Here is an 18,278-nt window from a genome sequence, read left to right on the forward strand (position 1 = left end):
TTCACTGTAAATAACATGCATGTATTTTATGAAAAACTATTTTCCTGGGTGTTTTAAAATCTACATTAAAATATAGGTCTTATATTTAACATAAATTTAATAGTTGATTTCTCTCTTTATTATTCTATCTTGTGAATTCATCACTCTTATTTCAATAGTATTTTTAATGGCACTTGGTCCTTCTTTTCTTTATATAGTTTGTTAAGTGATAAGAATTACAGACATATCTGGGTTTTTTTTCTATTGAGAAATGGCTTGGCATTCATTTGAATAAAATTTGTAAGCCATTGTATTCAACCTGGTAAGGCTTAAGGAGTTTTCAAAAGCTGAAAGAAAGTGTGCAGTTATGGTTTCTTAAGGACCAATGTTTTCTGCAATAGAGAAGCATTTATGGTTGAGTGGTATTAAGTATCATGTTATAATAATATTTTAATTTCTTTTTACTGGCTTATTTTGAAGCTGAACACGAATGTTGAACACATTGGTCTTGAATGACCTTGAATGTCAGACATTCAAGCTCAAAATTTTCATACCATGTGATTTCCTTCTCATGCCTCATCACTGAATCTGTGTACTTGCAAATGAGAAGAAAACCTATGTCTCTCCTTTATTCAGAAGCATCTTTCAGTCATTGTTGATAAGGTTTTTCAGCTGCCTTAGACATGTAGGCATGTGATATCACTTCAGGAAGAGGAGATTAGGTCATCTTCCTAGAACTGATGAAAAATAAGTGAAATCTATTGGATTTGCTCTTACTTCCCTCTTTCAGAAGTAAAAAAAAATTGTTAGATGTAATTTAGGCCAAAAATTTTAGAATGTTGAGAGGGTGTAGGCTAGCCCAATGAGAGTCTTAAGTGGAAATTGAAAGCTCAGGAGATTTTCAAAGTGACCTTGATCATAAGGTGGAAGGCTGAGAATTCATGATGACTTTGAATTGACATAAGCCTTCACAGCCAAGAAAATAATCAGTTTCCCTCACTGCTAACCTTGCCTGCTAGCTTTCCTGGGATACTGGGATAGCAGAAGTCTTTACACTGCAGTTCAGTGAAGTGGGGTGATGAAGCTTTTTTTTTTTTTTGCTTTTTTTTTTTTTTTTTTTTTTTATTATTACTGGCTTAATCTTTTGTTCCTTGGTAGGAAGCATTTGAAAGAAGGTAAAGTGGTTGGGAACCACTTTGGTTGGATATGACATTGTACAAGGATGTGAGTTTACATCACCTTGATGGGTTTATTTAACAAGATAAAGACCTGGAAATTGAATTTCAGTGGGAAAGTGTGAATCTAGTCTTGGAGGCAAAAAGACTGGTATGAAGATCATTAGTGACAGATTGGTGACAACCACTTTTAAGGTTATAAACTCATGCTGGGCTTCTTTTTGGTGTCAGCCCTCTGTACTATACACAAAGGGAAGGCAGTCCTGTTCTATGATAGAGATTTCAAGGCAGTTTCCCCAAAAAGGTAGGAAGGGCAAAGGTTTCACTTCTGATACCAAACATCATTTTAACAAACAGCTTCAGAGAAAGCAACTAGACATGGTTTTCTGGTGACTGCTGCTTGGGTTTGGGCAGTACCAGAGCAGGCATCTTTCTACTTTTATGTGCTGCAGAAGGAAAAACTACAGTGGCTACATGGATCTGTACATTATCACGTTCATCCTGTGGTACTACCAAGTTTTCTTGTGTTAGGAGCTTTGCTGGTCTTAGTTGACATCTTACATTATTTAGTTGAGCGCACACAGATAAAATCAATATGTCACATCAGTCACATTGGCAGAAATCCTCAGCAGTGTTGCTTTTGTGATGTTTTCTATTCTCTATGACTGAGTTTGTGCAGAGAGTAAGAAGCCGTAGTTAAGGTTTATTTACAAATAAAGGAAGATGAGTAGTGAATAGAGAAATTAGAGACAGAAATGTGTTCTTCAAATATCATGCTGAACTTAGATCTTATGCAGTGCTTTAGGTGACAGAAGAAAAGAGCTGACATGACCAGTTGGATACTGACCTCCTCTGCTCCAGACAGCTTAGTGCCAAAGAGGCAACAAGCACCAGTGCAGTTCAGAATATCCCTCAGCTCTCTAGCCCAGTATTATTACTGAATAATGGATGTGGGGGTGATCAGAGTAGCTTTGATTTGATGGCTTTCTCAATGTATCAGTCATGTTGATCAGACATGTCCCAACCATTATTTCCTCTATTATTCTATCACATTGTATGCTAGTGTATCTCACACTCAGAGTCTTCCTTCTGTCACTTTGCTTGAAGTAGGAAGTTTTACGACATTCTATTTTTCAAAACCCCACTTTGTCGGATACCATACAAAGAAGTCAGGATGCACATGATAGAAGGTCTGTTAATGCCAGCAAAGTACTCTGCTGCTCTTGGTCATTTGTGGTCTTGCCTTCCTCACCAGCAGTCACTGAGCTCAGGAAGCTGTGCTCTCTCAGGAATCACTACAACTTCACTACTCACTGTTGTAGTGGATTGACCTGCAGTCAATCTGCAGTGTACAGATGAAGCTGGGTCTGTCCCCTTCCCAAAGTCCCTGTTTTTCTGAAATGTCTCCTAAAATGCTTGTGGGAATAAAAGGGTTATGCTACCCTTTGTACTAGTTATCCCTTCTTTACATTTCCAGATGAATCAAACCTACAGGAGGGCTTTACTGGACTCAGAAACAAAACCTTGGTTACTGCTAGCCAAGACTTGCCTTTCATATACTCATAGCACAATTAGTAACAGAGGGTAAAAAGCTGTTTCTTGCTTACATTTACAAAACATATCTCTGGCCAGAACAAATTATGATTACTTTTATGTGTTTTCCTGTCCATGGTGAATTTTAAAACATTGTAATCATCGCTGAGGACTGGCCATTGTAACTGAGTCCCCAAATCAGACAGTACAGAGCCACAGTTTTGTGAGCAGATTGTCAAAGCATAAATAATACTGATGTTAACATTCAAAAATTTTCTTTGTTGTCTTAGTGCCTCAAAGAGTATACTCAGGGTGGACATTTGAAATATTTTCTTCCTGCCTTTTTCTTAGTTTCTTGATAAAGGTCATTAAATTCTGTAGTGAAAAAAAATTTTTTTCCCTCTGTTAAGACATATATGCACCTTACCTAATGAGATCATGTACTCTGAACAAGTAATTATGTTCCTCAAAAATGAAATGTGAGTTGCCATACTGATGGCAACTTGTGAAAGTGGCACTTTCTGGGGTATAAAATTTGTGCAAGAGTAATAATCAGTTCCTTAATGAAGCCATGACAGCAGAAAGAAGGATGACAAGCCATATGTCTACACTCTCTCAAGGGAAATAAGTAGAACCTGCATTATTTTGTTCAAACTGAATGAAGTAAAAAATTTCATAGGTTCTCCATTTTCTCTCTGCTGCCATTCATGACCTGCAACAATGAAAACAACTATGAGTGCAGGTGGCAGCTGAAAGCAGTTTTGTTTCTGCACCTGCTTGTGCTTGCTTCCTGAATTTAATCTTTCAGGAACTTTATTTCTTAAAAAAAAAATAATAGAATGTGAACATGATTATATTTTTTTTTCCTGGGATTTCACGGGAGGCAAGATTTTCTTCTTGCATCTTGGTGGTTTAATCCACACTCTCCATTTTGTTATTCATTCAAAAGGAAGTGGTTAAAATGCTCATGGAAAGAACTGTCACCACTCTTCTGTAGCTGTCATCTGATGTGAAGAGCAGCCTATTGTGTCTCATGCTGCAGACAGACGTTTCCCACCAAAGCCTGGTGAAACAGCCTTATCCTCATTACAACTAATGTCTGTCTAAGGCTTTCTGCTTTAAGACTAGACTTCTAGCTTTCCTGATGTAACTTTTATCTTTTGGGTGGATGATGAGACATGGGGCTACAGTTATGCATTACAGATCCTAATGTTGAAAGGAATTAACTTGTTTTCTTTGGGCAGACCCTAAATGGCTTTTCCTTGGCAAATACAATCCAGCCATATCTGATGATTACTTTTACTAAGTCTAAACATAATTATGTTGTAACCTGCACTTTGGCTTGGGAGGCAGGGATCACTGTTTATGTACCCTGTGATTATATGGCATTTACCACAGATATCCTATTGCTGCTTGTAACCTACCATATGATTAAATGACCAACATTCATCATCATAGTGAAGTGTGCATTTTATCATATATCTCTCATAACGTAGAACAGCATTGTAACTTAAGTCCTCTGTTTTTTAGAAATTAATTTTTGGTTTAGTTTAGTCTAAAGGCATTTTCTGTTTAGTTCTCATGCTTCTTTCTCCAATAGTCATATTTTAATTCATCATGTAATGGTCAAAAAACTTAAAATATTTTCAATCTCAGTCATTTAGAATTTCTTTCAGATCATGTACCAATGCATACTGAATTTATTAAATATGACCCTTCCAATCTTTTGCAAATGTCTAAAAGACACAAACCATGTGTTTTCACTTGTATTTTTACTGAGGCACAGAAACATAAACCCAGTTTGTATGCTGCCCAGTGCTATAAGGCACTCCCCTGGCAGGGCTGATGTTGTACAATAAAGTGCCCAGGCAATCCATCACAGCATGTACAGTACTTACGAATACGCTTCAACCTGTTAGAACCAGCCATGAGACTAGGCAGAACTATATTTACTAAAGGGCTTTGCAGAGATTGCACACAAATCAGCTTCCTCCTGATGGCTTTTTAGGCCTAAGAGAAGCTGAACTACAAGCAGCACAGCTACGTGCCACCCTCAGCCCAGCCATGGCCTATTTCTCACTTGGACTGCATGGAAAAGATGGGTTATTACAGTCTGAGATCTTCAGATGGAAGCATCAATTCCCTTGTGCTCCTAAACCTCTGCATGCACAAGTCCAAAACATGCTCACCACTGCTTTTTCTTAAAGGGGCACCCACATTTTGAAAACTTCTGGAAATGGTAACAAAGACTTTTCCATAAATTTTTTTTACATCCATAAGTCAAATCATTTCACTCATCCCTTTAGAGTGCTTATTCAGACCAAAAAACCCACAGACAAACAAAAAACCACTGTTTTAAAATAAAAACCATAAAGATGTTACTTTTACTTCAGTCTTTTTGTTCAAAGTTGAAGCTGGTATACTTCCCATGACAGACTTGTAATCATTTAGTTCAAACTAGTATTGAATTTTTTTGGGTTTTGTCTTTTATTCCTTTTGGTCAGATAATTAAAATCTTGGGTTTGGAACTGTAATACAGCACAGGTCCTATTCTAATAGGGAGATAAGGGAAAGCTTTTTCTTTAATTAAAATAATTAATTTGAAATGAGAATGTAATTACCCAGTTTGACAGTACAGATTTTCCTGACATCATTATGGGACTGTTGTTAAACTACTTGCTTAGAGAGAAAGTTTCATCTTTTTGGATCTGGGTCTATATCTTCCTGTATTAACTGCACTGAGGAAGACATTTTGATCTTCCCATTCCCATAATGTATTATAAAGTTGTGTATGACCATGAAGGTAAAACCCATGAAGGTCTACAGTACTGAATTTTTTTTAAAACCGAAAAATCATACAGGAACACTTTTTACAGACAATATTTCTCTCTATAGAAGAGATTTTTTTCTCTCTCTTGGTCCATTCCCCTACCTGGTTGCAGAAGTTTTTTTTGTGTGCTTTAAATTACAGATCAATACAGTGCTTTCATGTAAGGTAATTTGCTTTAATGTAAACTAATGTAGCAAAAGAGAGGAAGCACAAGCTGTTTTATGATACCAAATCTAATGTGATTTAATTCTCAAATTCTAAACACTGAGGCTAATATATTCTAGTTTTCCCCCACTTAGATTTTGCCTTTTCTCTGTTTAGTTCTGCTCATGTTGCTCTAGGCCAGATGTTTTCATAGATGAGCTTCACAACTGAAGAGCATAGACCAAAATGATTGTGAGGTAACAAGTATAAAAAGGAGGCAAAGAATGGACAAGACCAAATTTGTCTCAGCTTCAGGATACAGTGTGTCTGCTACAAATCTGGTTGAATATTGTAATTTCTTGCTGTTTGCTCCTCACCACACCATCCTGCCACCTTCACTGCCTACACAACATTTGTCCGCTGCACAGAGAGACAGACCAGCAAACTGATCTTAATCAAAAAGGTTTGGTTTGGGATTTATTTAATTTTGACCCAGGGTAAGAGTTCCTCATTCAAAGTATTGTCTGCCATTAATTCCACTAAGATGAGAAATAAATTGGTGGTGAAATTTGATGAGTGGTGTATCCAGTACTGTGCATCAGGCTGAAGGGACAGAAAGGGACAGAGCTAACTGCTTTTCCCTTACAGTAGCTGCATTGAGCCCCCTTGGGAGGGATGCAGAGTTCAACAAGAGAAAAGGATAATATGCTTATATTGACATAACCTTTATCTGAGCAACACAGATGAACAAGAACCTCTTTCAGAACACAAAAACACAGCTGCCTCCCCTGAAGCCCAAGTTGCACATGGACATTTACCAGCTTCTCTCTCACTGCTCTGAGCTGTACATTCACTGCTGAGAAGTTCAGCTTGAGGCAAACCCACGCTGCCTCACCTCTCTGAAATCTGTGTCCAACACAAAAAATGTGGTGAGAGAGCAAGGCATTGGACAGCACATAGTTGTGGCAAGATGTTGACAGCAGAGGAACACAGAGCTAAATTCCCTTCTGAAAAAATCACAATAGAATCAAAACCATGTTCATTAGATGCTATTTCAGTGTTATTTTTTGTGTATACATGTGAAATGTAATTTAGTGGTGTCTGAAACTTCTCTAATGTTGCATGTTGGCCTCTGCAGTCTTCCCTTACATGCTGTGTGCTGTTGTTTTACATGAATGTGAATATTATATACATAGGATTAGCTTAAGTAGTTTATGAAGGATTAATAAAAGCAATGCAATAGTATTATACAGTGGGTATGGAATTAATCTCTATGTAAAACCCCCAAAGTTATATTTTAAATAACATTTATTTCTTACAGTAGAACCTCAGATGTTCTCCAAACTGTCTTTCTGTTATGCATAAATTTTAAGCAGGTTTTTGAAAATTTGAAAAGTTTTATTTTTGTCTTCTGCAACCTTGTTGCTTCAAATTTCTATAAAATGCATGACAACCCAGTTTGATGGCATACACTATTTTTCTAAACTCTATTATTTTCCTTACTGAATTTTTTAAACATTGGAGAATAATGATTTCATCATAACCTGAAAACCTTTTTTTTTTTATTTTTTTAAATTCTTCTGTATCATGTGATTCAAGTTTCCTGTGATTTATCAGGTAAGAAATAACTTTGAAAGTTAGCTGGAACAAAGAGGAGAATAAACAGAGCAAGGACAAAAGCTTATGACAGTTATTTTATTAGACTCCATGGCAATATAAGGGAAAGACAGACAGCAGCAAAGTAAAAACAATCTGTATTGATATTACAACAGTTCAAATCTAACATGAAGCCACCCCCCACTGCCCCCCTGCCCTATTATATTAAAGGTCTGCAAACATTAAAAGACCATCCAAAAATCATCCAGTACCATCTACATTTTTTTATTGGTGACAAGGACTGTTCAGTCATGAAGAAGTTTTACCCAACCAGTAAACAGCAGAAATAGACTGCAAAGTACCAGAAAGAGACTGCAAAATTAGATTTTCCTCTAACAGCTCTATTCAAGCCTCTTCCAAGGATTCAGCAGTGCCAAAGTTACTACAATGACACAGCTGCTAAGATATTCATCCCAAGTGAGATAATCCTCCTGTCAACCTCTTTTCTCTGGTTCCAGTCTGTCTAGGAACTGTGTTGGTCTTTGTTTGGCTTAAGCCGAGAGGCTCTTGGGAGCTATCACATGGTGGTGTCTCACCAAGTAGATAAAGTATTTTGTGCCTCTTTCCAAGAATTTTCTCTAAGGAAGTATGATCAGAGAGGAACAGATACAAGTCAATAGACTCTAAATAACATTGTGGTTTCTATGTTCTACCTATTGGTATCTAACAGTCTCCTGACAAGATATGTCTTGGGGCGTTGTTTTTTGGAGGGTAAAAAAAAATCTACTGGAAGAGTTTCATGATCCATTATACCCTAAATTCCTTCATTTAGCTGAATAGGATATTGACCAGAATGGATTTTATTCCACTGGATCACAGAGAGTGAATAGCAGGGAAACTACTTCCAGCAAGCTGGAAAACTTACTGACATTTGCTCAATGTCATACATTGCACATTTCTAAATTTTCCAGATAATGCTTGCTTTAAGTATTAACAAAGCAGCAGGAAAAATAATGGTGAAAAAGTAATTTTCTGGCCTTTAAATATCTACATAAGATAACACAGAAGTAGAGAAGACTAGCAGAATTTTGGGTAGCTTTGCTTCTTATCCTCATGCACAGACTCACAAGAAAGCCCTGTAAGGTTATGCAGTTAAGAAAAACAGTAATGCTCATGCCTTCTGGGGTTTAGCTTTCAGATAGCCCAGTTTCTCAGGCCAGAAGAAATGGGTTAGACATTCAATCTAGTCAAGCAAAAGAAAAGCAAAAAAAATTGTATAATCTCTCTCTAATTCATTTTTCCCAGAAGGCTAGAAAAAAAATCATAAAATAGCATGAGAGATTGGTTCATTTTACACTGATCTTGAAAGCTCATTAAGGTATTTAACTTTCATGGATTGTCTGAGGGATCTGGAGTTGCTGTTATCCTTTTGTTTAATTACACCGTAATCTTCATACAATTACAGTGATGATAAAATTCTTCTACAGAAAAACCAATAAATTAGTCATCTGGGGATAAATTACATTACTTAAAGCTTACTTCACTGAAATATCAAAGAAAAATTAATATGCCTATATAGGACAAGGTGTGAAGGTAAACTGCATTATCTGTTTCTAGAATTCAGCATTCCAATGTATTTTAGGGGCTTAATAGCAAAACATATCCTTTAATTTGCTTCATAAAGAAATAGTTGGTGGAGAAATATCTGGAAAAGCACAGGCAAAGCACATTTCAGCATTGTTCAAAAAGATACAGTGCAAAGTTTTGTGGCCTATGCTTTATATACTTATGCAATACTTTTCAGCTTCACCAAATAAACACATGAGCATCACTACTCCTGATGTTTTATTTCCCCATATCTTGTCATCTTTCCATTGAATGTAAATGTCTCTTTTGTAGTTTATTTCCAGAAATAAGAATAGGTTCATCAGGTTTTTACTGTTACTGCTGAAGAGAAGAAATGTAAGATAAAATTGTGTTATATCAGAAATAGTGAGTTGTAAAATAAGAAACGTCCTGTAAACAAAATGCAAGTCAAAATTCTCAGCAGCATTAATCAAAACAATTGCAAAAAAAAATCCTGCATCCTCCTGGACTTTCAGTGAAAGAGAAAATTTGCAATTCTCGATCAATCAATTATAAATTTTTGTGCTCTTTATGATAGCAATGACATGGCTATTTCAAGGTATAATTTCACATCAACTTATTTCATTGCTCTTATTTAGCACCAGCAGATGCAATGGTTCTTTTTCTCTCTCATTTTCTTTTTGCCAGAACATTTTTTCCTTTTTAGAAGACCAAAGATATTATATAATGTGAGTAACCTGACCTGGGCAAGAGTTAACAATTACTGGTAAAAGATTGGTACATTAAGTGCTGTTTCAGCTTCAACTTTCCACCTATCTTCTACTATAAAGTAACTAAACTAAAATAAATAAATGTTTAAAACTCTTAACAAGAAACAAGAAATTCCAGTAATTCAGGTAAATAATTTTGGGTTTGCATATTAGGTAAAATAGCTGATATAGAAAATAAAATATTATGTATATTAAAAAATCAAAATACGAAGTTAAACTTAAGTTCTATTAGGGATTGTGGTAATGTTTAGGTAGCACAGTGACTGCCTCTATGGGAGGAGGTGGGGGGCTGTCCCTTACCAGACAGAGACAGATCCACTGCAGGAGACTGAGCCCTGGTGACACCTCTAGTGGAGCTTATTTAAGAAAGGCTAAAAAATGCTGCACTTCAGTGTCAGGAGTGAGGCAAAAAACATGAGACAAAAACCTGTCACCACCAAGGAGAGAAGAGGGAGGAGGTTGTTCAGGCACAAAAGCATCTGTAAAGGAGACCAGGCTGCAGCAGGTATTTCCTCACAGACCATGAGAGAGCCACACTGAAGCAGATATCCACTGCAGAGGAGAGGTGGAAATGTCCTGGAGGAGCCATGGGCTGTGGAGTTCTCATAATTGAGCAGGTTTATCCTAAAGGACTGCAGACCATGGGAAAGATCTATGGTGGATTAGGAAAAAAAATGAGAGAAAAAAGGACTGACACAGATGAAGTGTTATGAACTAACCTCAAGTCACATTCCCCATCCCCCTGCACTGCTCAGTGGGGAGAAGGAGGTAGAGGAGTTGGGAATAAAGGAGTGACACTAACTAAGCCTGGGAAAAAGGGAGGGGTGGAGGGAAGGTGTTTTAATCTGTCTTTCTCACTGTGCAAACCTATTTTATCTGACAGCAAATTAAATTAGCTTTCCCCAGATCAGTTCTTTCTTGCCCATGACAGCAATTTGCAAGTGTTCTCCATGTTTATGTCTGAACGCATGCATTTTTTCATTTTATTTAGTCCCCTTATCCTGTTGAGGAAGGGCTATGAGAGAGCAGCTGGGTGGATAGGGGGCAGATGGCAAAAGTCAACAAGAGAGAGACAAGGTTTTATCTTACAAGTTTGTTATTAGGCATTTTAGAAGATGGTTATCAACCTAGATCATTCTTCTTTTTTTTTGTTGTTGCTTTTGTCTGTGTATCATATATCCTACCATCTCTTTAGAGACATTTCAAAGGACTCATTGCCTGTGCTGCCTTGAAACTATGTTTTGTCATTCTGTTGGCAAACATTGTCAAAAAACTTTTTAAGTGATACTGAGTTTGTGCATAGCTAAAAATATAAAAAAGAAAATCACAGAAATATGATGTGCAGTGTGTTGTAACCTCGTACATTAAATTGTCTTTGTAAACTTGATATGTTAGCATGCAACAGATAAGAATATTTTGGAATGGGCGAATTCAGGCGTAAAATGCATTTTTAAATCAAGTCAGGGTCCTACATCAAGTGGGACTGTGCTTTTATGCTTAAGTGGTTATATATATTTTTTGCCTGTTTGTGTGAGTGTAAATTTGTACACTGTGAGAACCAGAAGTATACTCTTCTTGATTTACAAGTGGTTTTAGTATTAGTTCAGCCTCAGTTTTAGCTAAATTTATATGTGCATATTAAACTTGCAAAATGTGGAGCACTTTTCCCTATTTGTCTTCATTCCAGTATTTAGGAGAATATTATGCTTCTAGGTATAGTGCTTGTGGAGAGTTTTGGAAAAGAGCTTTACCAGTGCCTCCCACAAAGTAGAGATTAAGTGGTTCAGGAAATTGCAGGTTTGAAAAATTCTTCCTTGACTAAATGAATCAACCACGAGCATTAAGCATTGTCAGAAAATTAGGTCACAGATAGCATAAGTCAATTTTCTGTGAAATTCCACTCCAGAATAAGCTAATTTTACTTCTGCTGCTCTTTTTACGTCATAGTTGCAATGATAAAATGTCCATGGTCAATGGTGGCTTCATCTTGTAAATCTCTGGGATGATTTGAAATTACTTTGTGTTCCTTTTCAAGTTGTTCTGATGCATGACTGGAGTTCTCATTAGAGTGATCTTCATGCAAGGCCTGCCTGCTTCCCAGCTATCTTCCACCTCCTGCTTCCCATTTCTGTCTATAGTAGAGCTGCATCCGGCAAATACTTCAAAATACGTTTAGTGGTTACTAATTACTTGGGCTGATTTACTTAGTTAAGTGTTCCAGCACAACTGAGTGCTTTCTTTTCCTATTGTATCTGCCTCATTATTAGTTATAAGGGTGACATTTATACTGTAAATGGGATGAAAGCATGGAGGAGAAACTGTGTAAGTGTAGGATGATTGTGCAAGGGATGAATAAGTACTGAACTGTTAAGGCTAATTATAATGTACGAATATGGATTCAAAGGTTTTGTTTGTCCTCAAAGTATTTTTGAGGAATTGTTTCAAGGTTATAGACCTACCTACAGCTGTGTTAAAATATGTGTGCAGATTTCCACAGGGACAATAAGCAGCACATAGTATGAAATAGAATTCTAGAATAGAATAATAATATTTACTAAAAATGTTGAAATAAACATAAGGGATTATTTATCAAGCAAATGACATTTTAGAAGCAAACACTAATAAGCATGAAATAGTGAAAATGCCTTTCAGGGACTATATTTTGGCAAGGTAGTTAGCTATCCTAAAAGAAGTGATAGCATAAAATAGCCACACATATTATGAAAGCTCAGATTAAATTACTTGTAAATATGTGTGGGCAGATTCTCTTTCTAAACTGGTGTTTCTCTCTCCCTATCAATTACCAAAAGAGAAAAGTGGTATTTAGATATTCAATTGGAGGAATCTGCCCCCCAGTCTCCCTCTTAGCCAGTTGGAGTTGGCAAACCTTAACAACGCAGGTTTATTTGTAGACCATTTATTGTTTAAAATAGGAGAAGGCTCTTGTCACTAAAATACAACTGGTGTTTGCTTTGAAAAAAGCTGCAGAATTACTGTATTCACCATAGATGACTGGTCTTCTTTCAAAGGTAGGACTCCAATTCCAAACCAGTAAAAGGTTTTGGATGAGCACTTCAGATGAAAGAAGCCCACTATTGATCTGAGGAGCACTGTCAATTCAGGGATGAACAGGACAGACTAGTGAGACCTGACACAGCAGAGAATGTTGTAGAAATGTTACTTGCCTTATAAACCTGAAAAAGCCCTATCTGTTCCACTTTTCATCTGACTTTTTTTTTTAAAAAGCTTGTCACCACTAGTCTGAAATAGTCCCTAACTCTGTGTCTCTAGAAATATGAAAAAGGGTTAGACTAACTTTGAAAGAGGTCACAAATTGCATAAGCAAAACAAACTGCAGATTTTGGAAAGTATGGAAGAAAGCACTATGGAATATGCCTGGTGGTAAATGGCTGATTTTCATAGTGCCACTTACTTGCATTTTGCCCTTAACTGGACTTATTCTTCCTTGAGTTTTCACTGTTTTTATTTCAGTAAAAAACCTTCTTGAACTATTTGTTCCATTATTCATTTTGGATCTTGTTTTTCTGGCAGCCATCACAGATGTTTTTCTGAAATTTTAGCTCTTATTTAATTCACTATAAAATTTGTGCTGGGATTAATTTCTCTCAGATGACCCTTTAATGCTCTGTCAATGCCTAATTCAACCTGCCATTCTATTAAAATCTTTTCAGAATTTGCTGAAATTGTCTCAACTTTTTTTTATTGTAGGTTTCATATATACTGGAGAAGTTGTGCATCGAATGCTAACAGCTACTCAATATATTGCACCCTTAATGGCAAATTTTGACCCCAGTGTGTCAAGAAATTCAACAGTCAGATACTTTGATAATGGTATGTAGCAGTCCTTGTCTGTATCTCTTGCTTCTTCCTATTTTCCTAAATAACTATTTCAGAAGGAAGCACTGAGGATTTTTTATTTTTTTTTAAATTTAGAGGCTGTATAGAGCATGTAACTTGACATCTATAAGCAATTATTAATTATAACACAGTAAAGAATCATTAATGCCTTTTCTTAATTGAGCAGATATCATCTGGGTGTTGCAGTACATAAACTCACTAGCAATGCATTTTATCAGTTTTAAAAGGGAAAATCTGTCTTATATAACAGCATAAATTCAAAGTGTTACTTCAAAGTATTTATAGTGGATACCATCTGTCCACTACCTAAAATGAAAATAGCATTTGTGGAGTTCAATAGCAAGAATACACAGAAGCAGGGCAGGGATAAGGTTAATAAACCTGTCAATGACTAAGTGTTCATGGAGTCCCAGAATTGGAATCCAATACACTCATCTACACCACAAGTTCTCAACAGTTCCTTGTAAAAAAGATTGAAAGAGGAAAAGGCAAGCTGCAGTGTTATACTTGAAACTCTGTGAGGAGTTTCAAAGCCCTTGAATGTGTGGATATCTCTTGAAGTCAGTTGTAATCAATATTTTAGAAACAGACCCTATGTGCTTAAAAGGCATCTGGTGCTTTACCTCAGGCCTTTAGTGGTCAGCTACATTGACAGTTAAAACTTAGTGTTTAGTATTGTGAATTAATATAATGACATCCATGACTTCTAAATTGTCCTGGATACATCTATGCTATCTTATGTATGCTTATTTATAGTGAATTTAAGCAAAAATTGCTAGCAGGTTCAAAAACATTTCATATTTCCAATAGTATTTTTATTAATTAGATCAGTTAGCAAAATGTATTCTGTATCTTTTACATCTAGTCATAACCTTTCCTTACAATCTAGTCATTGCAATGTTTGTTTGTTAAAAATCCAGTAAAATGCTTACATGAGAAAATCCTATTCCTTCCATGAAGAATTTTGAAACAGAAAAATATATAATTTTCACATTTTAAATTATTCAACATTTTGGCCAGAGATTTGTCACCTTTATTTAAAGAATCTGAGAATTCTGGAAAAGTTGCTAATTCTCATTATAGTCCTGACTTCCAGTCTTCACACCAGGTGTACCAGGCTTTATCACATGGCTTTCATTACCAGGTTGAACTGTTCTTTGAGACTTTGAATTCTTCTTCATGTGTAATGCATCATCGTTTGAGCTCCATAGGCTTTAGGACAAAGAATTTTCTCTCTTAATACAAGTAAAAAGGAACTGAGCAGATTGTATCTTCAGCACCTTGTTTCTTACTCATGTGAGCTTTGTCCCCATGAATAAGCGCTCTACCATAAAGCAGAGTGGGGACAGATGTGTGTGGGGATCCATCAAACAGAGTGTGGGGATCCATCAAAGTCTCATTGATGTAGCTAATTGCAAGGAGCTTAGGTACACACAAATCTACATAAAAGCCTCTGAAATGAAATGACAGTTTGGGTGGCATCTGATTTCCATTTTAGTTTGGGGTTCTGAGGTGCACATAGATCTGAAATATTCAGTGACTGCCTAGGAGAAATTCTAGCTATTTTTGCTCTAATAACTTTAGAAGCCAATTTACATTTAAAACAAAATTTAATGCAATCAAATAAATATTCAGAAAGTAGTTAACGAATGTGGTCACGAAGGAAAGAATGTACTGTGTGCACAATTAATGAGTATCTACTATACAGAAAAATACAAGGGACAATAACATGTTGGACTTGGTGCAGTGTGGACCCAAAATTTGCATGCTCATAATTTCATGACAACACCTGTCAAGTGTGTTCTTGACAGTTGCAGCACAGATCTGTAACAAAAGATTTTTCAAGGACATATCAAAAGTATATTGAGCTGAATATGTACTGACCCATCATGAACATTCTACAAAGAAAGGAAATTAAAGTCTGAATGAAAGCATATAATTCCCATTAGTGCCAAAAAGAGAAGTTTTTGAGCAAGGCATGTAAAGATGAAAATGTTATTTTCAGTAAACAGTTTTGGTGATAAGTGTCTCAACATCTGTAAAATATGCTCACAGGGTGTGCAAGTTGCTTGAGAAATATTTTTAGTGTGGTAAGTGCGCCTTCAGCCTGTGAACTCCTGTGAATATTAACAAGGCTCTTGCAGCTGAATCTCTGCATACCAGACTCAATATTTACACCATCTATGACTTCTCAGTGAGTTTGATTTAAACTACGTTTATTTATTGCCAACACCTAAGATTTCTCAATTTGCAGAACCTCAGAAAGGGCTTGCACCGTGCAGAAAAAAATAATGTTATAATGTTATTTAATTAATGCATAGTTAATGGAAGAATATGAATTATTGAAATAATAACTTTTACTAAGCAGGCAATTCTGTTAGCACTTCACATTTCAAAGCCATCAGGATTTAGGTATAGAGTGTAAAGAATGCCACTGCAGAGAAGTGGTAATGGCAGCACACCTGAACTACTGGATCCTACTTTTAGTTTATTTCTTGTGCAATTTCAAACAAGATATTTGACCACTCTTGCTTTAGCACTAGTTGAGGTGCTTGTGTGGCACTGTGGTGTCTGCATTTCAGAGAATTTCAGTTTCAGCTTGTGTTTGTAATGTCTTTGGCATTTCAAGGTGTGGAGCTGAAAGCTGCTAGAAAGAGACAAATCACTGTTCTTGTTTCAAGTAATTGCAGTGAAGTACTTTTCCTACAGTCAGTTAATGTATTTCTCACATTTTTTTTCTTCCTCTTGCCTCTCTACCCCCACTCTGGGGTTCACAGGCACAGCACTAGTTGTCCAGTGGGATCATGTACATCTGCAGGATAATTACAACCTGGGCAGTTTCACTTTCCAGGCCACCCTTCTCAATGATGGGCGTATCATTTTCGGCTACAAAGAAGTAAGTTGGGTCTGAGAATGTCATTTAAGTGGACAAATTACTTTATACATGTCAGGAATTTCCCTACATTTTTGGTGGGGAGGGAAGATTTTTGAAATAGCAGTTATATAAAATCATTTCATTATTCTGCTTACATGATCACTATTTTGATGAAAATTACACATTATTGTTAAAATGATGTTTATATGATTTACTTTAAAAACATCAACATGACACAAATGTACTAATCCTGGATTTCAACTGGGTTTTTTGGATGTTTGTGAGTGTTAAATGTTCAGTAAATTCCTGGGTTTTTAGTAAATTCCCCATGGGTTTTAAAAGATAGGATCTAATTTTTTCAATTAGTTTACCCAATCTTGACCCATTTCAAAGTACTCTAGCATCAATGGTTATTGTTAAAAGGTCACGTATTTCCTGCAGTTGTAGTTTTTTGGCAACTCACATATTTCAAAGTTCATATATTTGAAACAAGAAATAACTGGTTTCTATTGCTAACTCTGAGGTTTTCCATCTGTTTGGTGATAAAATTGCTTAGATTGAGGCCATTTGGTTTGCCTTCATAGCACCAATATGTTGTCTTAAATGGGTTCTTGTGCATTCTCCAAGTGTTTCAGAATTCCCGTTGTTGCTCTGAGTGATTTTTTTTTTCTAAAGCTGCTAGAGCTCTAGAAGCTATAGCCTATTTGAATTCAGCTATAGCCTATTTGAATTTCAGGGTTTTTGCCAAGAAAGGTTGGGGCAGGTGATCCTTGAGGTCCCCTTTCAGTCTGGTATTCTATGTTTCTCTGATCCATGCAAATAAGAATCAGAAAGTAGAAAAGCTTAAAATCTCTAGTGGCAAAATGATGTCTTCCTTTTTGTTTGGTTTTTTTTTTTTTTTTTTTTGGTTTTGCTTGGTTTGGGTTTTTTGTTCTGTTTTGTTTTATTTTAATCTGTTTGGTATGCACACTGTGACTTTCTCTTCAAAATGCAACTCTCAGTTATCCTCCTTATGGTAAGAAACTCTAATGAATGATAAAACCGATTGTCCTGACTTGGAGAAACCTCTTTTCTCTTCTGTCTGCTATAAAACACTTGTGAGCCTTCAGTCTCATTTTTCATGCCTGTGTTGTAGCTGTGCACCTTTAATGAAGCTGAAGTGATAACCCTCCTCTGCCATTCACTAGCAAGCTGCACAGGATCTGGGTTTTTCTACTAGAAGCAGTCATACCTTCACTTAAGACAGATGTCTTTGCAGCTTGAAAAGGACTGCTGCAAGATATTCTTACTGGATCAGTGTTGTAGAAACAAGAAACTTCTGGTATGCCTATGTACGTGGCTTTCCTTTTCTTATAAAAGACATGCCGGTGCAAGGTCTGCTTTGGTTTTTTCTGAATGTTACATGTAGGTTACAGTCTTCATCTATGAAAATGCAACTTATTTGCATTTTGAATCCAATTTATGTAAGCTTTACTCTGCTTAGGACAATGGAGCTCAATTGCACCTGATCAAAAGAGTGTGCACTAAAAGCTTTGGTTATCTCCTGTTGTTGAAAACTTTTTAAAGAAAAGCAAAAACTTCTAAAGACTGCACAAAACTTCCTGCCTTCAAGACCTAGAGAGGTGGAGACAGGTACTAGTTTTAAGATAAATTTGTCAAGAACTATATATGCATTCTGACATTAAAATGGCGACATTTTCAGGAGACTTCTATTCCTGGTTATGAGATGTGCTGCACCCCCTCTTACTATCTAGCCCTGTGCAAATTTGATCTAATATGGGTGATAGAAGTTGCTGCTCTAAATTGGAAGTGTCTGGCATACATTTTACACAAAAGAAAATGATGATGTAGAGTATCACGTAGTTGAAAACATTATTAATTTAGGAAAAGAGGAGTAAATGGGCCACTCC

General features: G+C 36.3%; 1 protein-coding gene across 1 annotated transcript in view; it reads left to right on the forward strand.

Annotated features, from left to right (window-relative positions):
• The window catches only part of PLXDC2 (plexin domain containing 2), a 248,006-nt gene that overhangs the window by 163,029 nt on the left and 66,699 nt on the right, over positions 1-18,278 (forward strand). Inside the window, exons 5-6 of the mRNA XM_021530357.3 lie at positions 13,344-13,466; positions 16,271-16,389. Coding sequence (XP_021386032.2) covers positions 13,344-13,466; positions 16,271-16,389 — 242 coding nt within the window. The remainder of the gene's footprint in view (positions 1-13,343; positions 13,467-16,270; positions 16,390-18,278) is intronic.

The sequence above is a fragment of the Lonchura striata genome, chromosome 1 (genome assembly GCF_046129695.1).
Source record: "Lonchura striata isolate bLonStr1 chromosome 1, bLonStr1.mat, whole genome shotgun sequence".
Lineage (NCBI taxonomy): Eukaryota > Metazoa > Chordata > Aves > Passeriformes > Estrildidae > Lonchura > Lonchura striata.